This window comes from Suricata suricatta, chromosome 13 (assembly GCF_006229205.1).
Source record: "Suricata suricatta isolate VVHF042 chromosome 13, meerkat_22Aug2017_6uvM2_HiC, whole genome shotgun sequence".
In the NCBI taxonomy this organism is placed as follows: domain Eukaryota; kingdom Metazoa; phylum Chordata; class Mammalia; order Carnivora; family Herpestidae; genus Suricata; species Suricata suricatta.
The window spans coordinates 53,146-63,375 of NC_043712.1; the positions used below are offsets into that span (position 1 = coordinate 53,146).

The 10,230-nt window shown below is 49.2% G+C and overlaps 1 protein-coding gene across 1 annotated transcript in view; it reads right to left on the reverse strand.

Annotated features, from left to right (window-relative positions):
- The window catches only part of CACNA1B (calcium voltage-gated channel subunit alpha1 B), a gene marked incomplete at its 5' end in the record, with an annotated part of 197,213 nt that overhangs the window by 37,286 nt on the left and 149,697 nt on the right, over positions 1-10,230 (reverse strand). The window contains 3 exons of the mRNA XM_029920961.1: positions 2,128-2,219; positions 3,583-3,648; positions 4,049-4,165. Of these exons, the coding sequence (XP_029776821.1) occupies positions 2,128-2,219; positions 3,583-3,648; positions 4,049-4,165 (275 nt within the window). The remainder of the gene's footprint in view (positions 1-2,127; positions 2,220-3,582; positions 3,649-4,048; positions 4,166-10,230) is intronic.

A 10,230-nucleotide genomic window follows, 5' to 3' on the forward strand; every position in this document is an offset into this window, starting at 1 on the left:
TCGTCCCCCCCCCCCCCGCCCCCAGCCTTCCTTGATTCAAGAAATGGTGACTCCATCCTTCCGGTTCCTTAAGACAAAAATGTTGCAGCCATCTTTGCTTCCTCTCCTGCTCACCACACTCTATTCATCAGCTCATCTATTAAAAAACAGCCAGAATCTTACTTATCTCTTCTCATCACCCTGGGCTAAGCAACAATCTCCTCCCTTGAGCTGCTGCAACAGCTCCCTAAATGATCTTCCCCACACAACAGCCCAGTGGGTCCACTAAACACAGGTGGGATTAGGTCACTTCTCCACTCAACCAACCTCTCTCTCACTGCAAAAGGGAAAATTCACAATACTTTCCACAGCTCTGTGTGACTTGCTACCTGTTCTTTCCCAGTGGCCCCTGTTCAGTCCACTCCAAACACACCAGCCTCTGCTGTCTCCTGAACACACCAAGAACAATCCCAACCTCAGTGGCCACCCTGGAAACTCCTTCTTCATGGACTTTCATCCCTGGAAATGCAGCCAGCACGAGGGCCAGATGTGCATGAGACTTATAAGCAGACCAGAGGCCCGAGTCCCCCAACTTGGGCGTACCTCTATGGCCACTTGTAGGCAGAAGCCAAACCCACTCCCCATTGACAAAGGCTAGGGGCCTTCTCCTGCAGAGCAACTGCCCTGTGCCGGGTCTGGCTGATACTGGTGTTCACATGTGACATAGAGATCAGGGAGGAAAAGAGATCTTAAGAGAACAAAAACTTAAAACTAAGGCTAGTTTCATATGCCTGCCTCAACTCTTGCAGCAAAGGCAGGACTTTAATAAATAAAGAGATAAAAGTAACATAATAGCTAAAATCCAGAGAAATGAATCTATTTGGGGAAAGCATAGGCTTAAGGATACTCATCCATTTGGTATAAGAAACAAGAGGGGCTCCTGGGTGGCTCAGTCAGTTAAGGGTCCGACTTCAGCTCAAGTCATGATCTCAACAGTTCGTGAGTTCGAACCCCATGTTGGGCTCTGTGCTGACAACTCAGTGCCTGGAGCCTAATTCAGACTCTGTGTCTCCCTCTCTCTCTGTCCCACCCCTGCTAACACTCTGTCTCTCTCTAAAAAATGAATAAACATTTAAAAAAAGAAGAAGAAACAAGAGTCAGACAACTCCTTCCAGGCAGCTCAGCAAAGCAGACCTGGCTCTGACGTCCCTCCAGAGAAAGAAGAACTTCCACATGTCCCAGAATGCATCTGCATGGGGTTAGCTGTGTTGGGCATCCCCCGGCACAGGCCTTGCAGTAGCCTGATGCATTTACATAAATGAACACCAGTTTGGACACCACAAGAAGGGGTCCCAGGCAGGGTCTGATATAAGCACCCCTCCTCCACAAGCCAGTACAAAGAGCTCCTTCCTTCCCTCCTAGGGTCATGGTGGTGGGCTTGGTTAAATGAAAGAGACTCTGGAGGCAGAGAAACACATTCACCCCTCTTCCCTCAGCCTCCAGACCAGGATGGTCAACAGCCTTCAATGTGGGTGCCGTGCCTAAGAACAGCAGCTGGCACCAAGGGCTCTCAAGCACATCTGTTTCCAAGACACACTGTTTCTGAGCCAGAAACACCCTCTGTGCCTTCAAGGGTCCACCCTGGCGCTTGACTTGGGGTCTCAGGAATTGCAGCCCTGTGAGCCACAGGGGCAGGTGGAAGTGCACTTGGACCAGGAGTTCTGGCCAGCTGAGTGCCTTTGTAGCACACACTCTATCAAAAGGGGTTCCCATTGCCCTGCTTCCCTTGATCCCACAGATCCCCATAATCAACAAGGTGAAGAAATGGAAAGCTTATAGCCAGGACACCAAAAAAGGCCTTTCTGGGCACCTTCTGACCTCCCAGACCCTCAGCTGCAGCCTCACTAGGGACCTTGCGGTTGCTGTCAGGGATCAGAGATAAAGTGGTGAAGGTCAGACTAACACGGGGCTCTCAGGCTGACCAAAGCCCAGGAACCCTTAGGAAAGGACAATGAAAAGAGCAGAGAAGCTGGAAAGGTCCATTGAGGGGACGCCAGCACAAGCTGGATGGTCCCACGGGTCAGCAACACCCTGTGCATCCTGAGTGGAGGAGCCTCTGAGCCTGGGCTGCCTTCCCAAACAACACACCTGAACAACAGCATCAAGGCTTGTAAAAACGTTCGAAAGTTGTTGTGCCGGTTGATGCTGGTGTCATCATCCAGGGCAATGTTTCCAAAAACCTGAAATGAAAACGAAGATCACAGGCTGATACTACTGGGTCATGAGGAGCTGTGGCCTAAGAGAAGAGGGTGTGTACACGTGAGGACCCACGAGGCACAGGACACTGCCCTTACTACCAACTACCACTGCCGCTGCAGGGGCTGGAGGACCCAGGGCTTCCAGCTCTGGCAGTGTCTGTACACTTCTAGGGCCAGAGGAAACTTCTCCAAGGCCAAATGTGGCAATGTCCCACAGCTCAGCACGTCCACAGACGCAGATCTGCATGCCTAGTAAAAATGGGACCTGGAGCTGAGTTTACAGGGGCTGGAAGCATTTGAAAGTTCACTCTCTCACCAATGATTCCGAGGCAGTAATTATATCGGGAATAGCTAGGAGATCTCCTGAAAGTTTCTTTTTCAATTTCTGTGCAAATATCACAATGGGATTTGTATACATTTTACTGATATCTTTTCAAGGTTAGAAATGCTAACAGGTCAGTAATTGTACTTGGCTTAAAATCTGGAATCTGGCTGAAAAATTTATGAATTATTACATATTCACCAAAAACAGAGCTCAATGAAATTTATGGTTTTGTACATCCACAGACCAAAGCAGGAAAAGATATATATTTGTTTTAAATAGCATCAGATCTCAGCATATTTTAAAGTAGGAGAACTTTTTAATCCCTGAAATAGCGTTTAAAAATCAGTTTACAGCTAACCTGTAAGACAATGGCTTCTCCCACTGTACATTAACATTTGGGTCCATCTCTTACCCTACTGTTGGAAAGCAGCCAGATGCCAAAGGTTTAAAACTGGAACACTTCTTTGTGTCTTTTAAATGTTTTCCTAAATAGCTGACAAAGGGTTCTTTGGCAAAATAAAGACGATCTAAATTATTCACATTGAATTGGACACTATAGTGATCTGATATGATCCTGTTCACTTTTTCTTCTATAATATACAATTTCCTCTAAAGGATCAGGTCAACTCTCTGGACTATCAGAACAGCCAGCTGCTGCTCTGCACCAGGCAAATGTGCAAATGCTCTACTACCATGGGGGTCCAGCACCCAAGCCCATCAACTGCCCAGTGGGGTTCCACTAAGGAGCACAACAGTGCATTTTCCCACAGCTACCCTCCACCCCCGACTGCACCCTGGGTGACAGATCCAACCTCCTGGTGCCCAACCTCTGTGTCTTTTATTGATAGAACAGCCTTTCTAAGAATTAAGTTCATAAAGTGCTTAGACCAATACCTGGCTCACAGAAATCATCACTAAGTGTCAAGCTGTCATTGTTATCATTTGATGACCATGATCAGTACCCTTTTCCTCCAGGGCATAGGAACGCCTTGTGCACCCCATCCTGGCAGGCACACCCACCTGCATACCAATGATGGCGTAGATGAAGAACAGCATGGCGATGAGCAGACACACGTAAGGCAGGGCCTGTGGAGACACGCAGGAGATGGGGCAGCTCCAGGGATGGCCGAACGGCCACCTTGCTTGGGCTTAGTGTGCAGAGTGGATGGTGGCTGGGTCTCTGAGCCACTCAGACCTCAGCTACCACAGATCTACCCCCATTGACCATGAAGCCCCTCTACCAAGTGACCACCTCAGTTTCTTCATCTATAATCAGTCATAAGGCCCATCTCAGAGTCGGTGAGCATTATCAAGATACTCTCTGGATAACTTAAAATGTCTTTATAAACTACCATAGGACAATAGGTGCCAACAAGGAGCCTCCAAGAGGGGGGCTGCTCTGATGGCAGGAAGAGAGGGGTGGCCACACCATTGTGCGTGACAAAGGGAAGGGTCAGGGCACTCGGCTGTGCCTTGTGGGCTTCACCTTGAAGGACTGGACGAAGGTCCACAGCAGGATGCGGATGGTGTAGCCTTGGCGGAGCAACTTGATGAGACGGGCAGCACGGAAGAGGCGTAGGAAGCTGAGGTTGATGAAGTTGTTCTGCAGGGAAGAGAGGCTGTTCTCTAACCTGCAGTAACCAGCCCCCTGCAAGTGCAGGCTAGTTGTCCCCATCCACCTCCCCCTGACTTGCTGTGGTCTGAAGAAAAGTGGATACAAAGAGAGATTGAACAAAAAGTCACTGCTCTACAGTATAAGCAGCAATTGGACACCAGAAAACTTTCCAGAAGTAAAGCTTGTCACTGCAAGTCACTTATCATGCAGCAAATCAAAGAAACGCCTCTACTCTAGGCTCTCCTGGACCCGACGAGGAAGAACATAGAGAAGAGTTCTCAGAGGCAGTTCCTTGCTGCCAGGTGGAACCAGGAGACCAACTGTGGCTGGGCCTCTAACACCGACCACCTCTTGTAGGACGCAGCCATGCCGTCTGAGAGCTGGGCAGAACTGCTTCTCCACTGAGAGCCTCTGAAGGGCCCCGCCCAGGCTTGGTGGCAGGGCCCTTCCCTTCTCCACACAGTCAGTGAGGCCCCTGCTGCCTGGGACCTGGCAGAGGGGCACACATTTCCCCTGGGGCTGCTCTAGGCGCCTACAGAGAAGTCACCACAGGAAGTATAAGTTTTGGTGACCCTGCTGCTCACACCACGGAAGCCACTTACAAATAGTCTCAGCTCCAGAGGGCCCAGGATATCTATCACTGCTCCCTCATCCAAGGGGTTCAAAATCAAGCACGAATAAAAACAATAATCTCTGGACTCCACAGATTACCTGGGAGTGAGGCTTCCACCCTGGTCCAGAGGCACCTCGAATTATTGACACCTCCATTTCAGGGAGCACGGCTCTGGGTGGTATCCGAAAGATGGGGGTACTTGTAGACCTCGGCTGCTTCCCACCCTCTGTCTGCTTAGAGAACAGGTGCCCACCCGCCTCCTGAGGGCAGTTTCCTGCCACTTGGGTGTTTTAACGTATGCAAGCAGCTCAGGCTTAAACACATTGTATCATCAGATTCAGTGGTCAAATGAAGAGAAAAGAGAACACAGCATGTTGAATGAGAGCAGCAGCAGAAGAGCACGTGCAGGAGGCGCTGAGAGCCTGGGGAGAGCTGGGAGCCCTCCCTCCAGGACTGCCCATCTGGTGTTGGCTTGAATGAGGCATTCAGAGGAGGGACCGGTCTCACTCTTAAACTTCTATGGACAGTGGCCACAACCCAGCCCTTGTCTGCTCCTTTAGGTTTCCACCAGGGAGGCTGGAGACTATGGACTGTCTGCTGGAAGGCTGGATACAGGATCCATGGGGTGGGAGGTTTGGCAGTCACAGGAAGTGCCGACTGGGGTCCAGATCAGCGAGGAGGCAGAAGTGGACACCTGGAGTGTACACACGTTTTTTTTTTGTGCACGCTCCCTCACCTGCCGTGCTGGGGAAAAAGGGTATCGGTGGTACAGGATGGCTGAGAAACATCCACACTCGTTCTGTGGGTCCTTGGGCTCTCAAAGGAGCCAGGAGCCTCAGGAGGATGGGCACAGGGATGGAAAGTGGACTTTGTCTACAGTGCCAGGAAATCCTTTGTATGAGACAATAAAGCAGAGGAAGGGGAGGGGGCTTTCAAATGCCTGGCTTCTCCTAAGGTCTCTACTTTGAGACCACCTGCTCAGTTGGGTCTGGAGGGGCCAAGACTGTTATAACGCAGTCAGCATCTGCCCAGCCCAAAGCACTTTGCTCAGGCCATGGGCATAGACCAGAAGACTTCCTGAAGGTACTGGGGGAAAATATAGGCTTCTGGGTGAGAAAGAGGGGTGGAAGACAAACAAGGCAGGGGAAGGCTTTATTCCTCCAAATTACTTCGTGCACAGATGCAAAGCTCAACAAGTCATTTACTATATTTTGTTGAGACTCAAGTTCCCATCCCTCCTCCCTGACTTCTATTCTCAGGGCTCCAGTGGGCACTCAGGAGAGGGGTGGGGATGGCAACAGGCAGGTGGCCCTGAGAGTCATGAGGACGGATGGTGAGAGCAGCCACAGACACTCCAAGCACAGCAGGACAGGCTGAGCACACTGTGGCCGCGCCCAGGGCGGGAGCTGCCAGGAACCACCATGCAGACTGCATGCAGGAGAGTGGGGGCAGCGAGCACACGGCAGTCTCCCGTGGCTGTGCAGAGTCACCTCTGGCCTCAGCCAACCCTTTGGAGATAGACACAGTCTGCCCTATCCTACCAGAATCCATGGTTTCTGTCTCATTAGGGACAACCTACTACTTCACCTACTGTTTCAAAGTCAGGCCTTTCCTTACTCTGCCTCTACATCACAAAAGGTCTAGAGCACCCCAAAGATGCATCGTTGCATCCCTTCATGTAGTAGCTGATTCATCTTGAGGGTGCGCTGTCCCTAGCTCCTTGGGGTTCCTGCTTCCTCATTCACAAGATGGAGACATTAGGACATTGTGCCCAGACAGTGAGGAATCACTGAAGAAAGGGATTTAACAGTGTGCCAGGCACTGTGAAACATACTCCCCACCAAAGGCTGGCGCTCCCTGCATCTGCCGTCACTGCTTCTAGTCAGGCACAGCAGAGTGGCCTGAGCGTGTCAGCTGGGGGCCGTACTCCACACTGGTCAAGGCCCAGCAAGTGTGGAACAAACTGCTCCCCTACTCATTTCTCACGGGACACAGATAAAGGTCAGAAAGGAAAGCCCTGCGTATACAGCATGCACGTGCACGGCACATCAGGTGAGGGTGTGCGCTCCACATAAGGAGGGAGAGCACAAAGTGGGTGCTCTTCCCACGCAGGCAGCCAGAGCTGTGAAGAGGCCCGAATGAGTCGAAGCCCATGCAGAACACGTTACTTGGGATTTCTGTGGTAGCTAATGGCATTTTCTCAAAACTCAAGCTTTCTGCTCCAACTGTGAAATACTTTATCACAAACGTTGACTTTCTGTAACAGGAATCTCAAATATTTGCTATTTTATTTGAATTTGCACAGTCACAGCCTCAGTTCGGTCTGCTCCTGGTATCCGGTCTCCTCTCAAATATCCCTGCAGGCCTAGGAGGAAGCCCGGTTGACGCCACCTGCACTCCACACAAGCTCCCTGACCAAGGGCACACACTGACGAGGATCAGCGATGCCTGCATGCACAAGGCCTGTGCCCCACTGTTTCCTGGAGCAGATCCCCTCTTCCCACTCAGTCAGGCCTTATGCAACCCCTGCTGAATCATGAAGACAAAATCTCAAATCCCCTCCAGCCCTGAGCCCCAGGAAGGATTCCCTATAGAAGGGCATATCTGGGAAGAATGCTAGAGGAGACATCATCAGAGGCCACTGGGGAGAGCCGACCTTGCCTATTTGCATGATGGCGACAGAGTAGAAGGGAGATGCTGCAAGAGAAACCATGGACTCTAGAGGATCAGGTCCAAACTCATGTCCTACAAAATGCCTCCAATTTTGAGCGAATCCCAACAGGAAAAACTGACTGGCTACTTACCCGCCTCACTCAAGACCCTACCTCCTCTCCAGACCCAAGGCCAAGAAATCAGATGGCTCCTGGGCAGGTCTTCAGAAGCCCCTGTTGGACTCCCAGAGGTGAGGAGAAGAGGCCAGAGGGAATGGGTACTGCCAGACTCTGACCACACACCTCAGGAAGGCAGTAGCTAGAGGCCACAGGAAATGGAAGAAAAAGTGGGAGCACAGCAAGCAAAGCAAGGATTGTAAGAACGTTTAAAGTCATGAAACCAACCGTTTCCTATATGTGATGTTTTCATGGATGGATATTTGCGTATTATTTACAAATTGGGATGTTTGAGCAGCAGGTGCGCAACATACAGACGGAGACATGGTTTTCGCATTGTATGTTGGTTGGATGGCGTGAGTCAGCAGGTAGGTTAAGGTAAATCAAGAACAAAAACAGAAAACAAAAGAGAAAATGAGTCATCAACACAAGCAAAAACTCAAACTTTGAATACTTAACTGGAAAATTTTAGTTTAGTAAACTTTGCATATTTTGCTTAAAATGCATCAAATCAAAACATATTTTTGAAATCTGTAGGTTATGCAGACAGGGTGGCATTCATTTGCATTCCTGTTTGTAATGCAAATCCAAAGATGACTCACAGACACTTATTTTTTTATTTCCAGGCAAAGAAATCAATGTCAGTTTTACGCTTGCTTGGGAATGCTGTCTCTACATAACCCTGGTTAAGACTATTGTTCTGTTTTGATTGTTAAGTTGGAGGTGGGAACTGACACTCATATTTTTGCCTAAGGAAAAAAAAGTACATACACAAAATAACATATGGAGTGACTACAAATGAAAAAAAAAAATAAAGACACCACTAATCCACACGAAGTCTTCCTTTCATCTTTTCTCCTCTAGGCAGGACGAGGTGATGGACTGAGTTCTGAGAGCACTCGTGGTCAGGGCACAGGGCGCTTCCAAGCCAAGGGGCTCCTCAGCCCTCCCCCCAGCACTGCTGGACATCAGAGGTTGCTGGGGGCGGCCCTGGAGGGCTTATTTGAAGTAAGACACTGGGCTACTCCAGCCACCTGCACTGCAGAAAGTGTGTGTGGGCCACTTCTGAGGGTGAGGCTTCCCTAGAAGACAGCGAGGCATTGTGCTCTCTGCACAACGGGCATGCCCCACCCTTGATGCCCTCTCATCAGTCTGCCCTCTCTGGCAAGGACACATACACACGAAGAAACCCCCAGAGCTGTGTCCTTGCAGTTGGCAGCTCAATGTCTGGATCCCTTTATCCAGGGAGCAAAGACACGTGTGTCCAAGGAGGGGGCCAGCAGGGGTCTGCAGCCAGCTTGCGCCTTCCAGACACCACACTGGTACAAACTATTTCTGGATGAGAAACACGCGGGCAATGCCACAACACCAATGGTTGATGGGACATAACAACCTCTGTTTTTGTGTTAAAATGGAAACTCTTGAACTTTTGCCCAGATTAATTGGATGATTAATTTTTCCAAACCATGAAGCATACCACATAAACAAAAGAATATGTATGCATATGTGTGTATATGCATTTTGCAGAAAAATGATAAAATATCCATATATTCATCATCCAGCTTAAAAGAACAAGAATGTCACCATTGCTTTTGAAGCCCATCCCATCTCCTTTTCTCCCGACTGGATGTAGTAGCTACCCTTAATTCTTGTTAATAAGTGCTTTTCTTTACTGTCTTACAACAAACTCTTAAAATGCGTTATAATTGACTGTTCTTTTTTAAAATATTTTTAATGCTTATTTATTTTTGGGAGAGAGAGAGAGAGAGGGAGGCAGAGGGAGAAGGAGATGCAGAATCAGAAGCAGGCTCCAGGCTCTGAGCTGTCAGCACAGAGCCAGACGCGGGGTTTGAACCCACGAAACCGTGAATGCATGACTTGAGCCGAAGTCGGATGCATAACCGACTGAGCCACCCAGGTGTCCCTATACTTGACTGTTCTTAACCTTTGTAACAGGACAATACTGTGCACAGCTTTTTTGGAATTGGACACAGTTGTGGTCACAGTGAGCAAACCCTGTCTGTGAGAAGTGCCCCTCTGGACATGGAGATCCCCCTCATACTCTTAGTGTGTGTGGACTATGTTATTATACCATAAGAATCAACACATTCTGCTGCTAACAACGTTACCACAAACATGTGTGTGACAGTGTCCCCAGGTCATCTGCCTAGGACACTCTGGCATGTGTCCCTAACAGAGAAGGTGCTGAGCTGCATGCATATGTTCAGCTTTTAGGGACTGCTGCACCTTTCCGGAGAGGTTGTTCAGCAGGCACCCCCGTAGCACCGTGCAGGTTCTGGATGTCCCCCTTCCTTGCTAACCCCTGGCACAACTGGAATTCCTGTTTGACAAACCGGAGGGTGTGAAATGGTATCTCAATGTCATTTCACTTTACATTTCTTTGATTACAAGTATGCTTGAGCATCTTTTCCTGTGTTCGTTGACCATTTCTGTTTGTTTTCATGCTGGGGTTTTTTCCCCCCCCTAGGAAGTGTGTCTTGGGTTTTTCCCTTATTATTTTCATTACTTTTTTTTTTTCCTCTTCTTTTTTTGGTGGTGGGGGTGGTTATGTTTAAATGAAGTTGCTTTTACAGCACCAAAGACTTAATCAT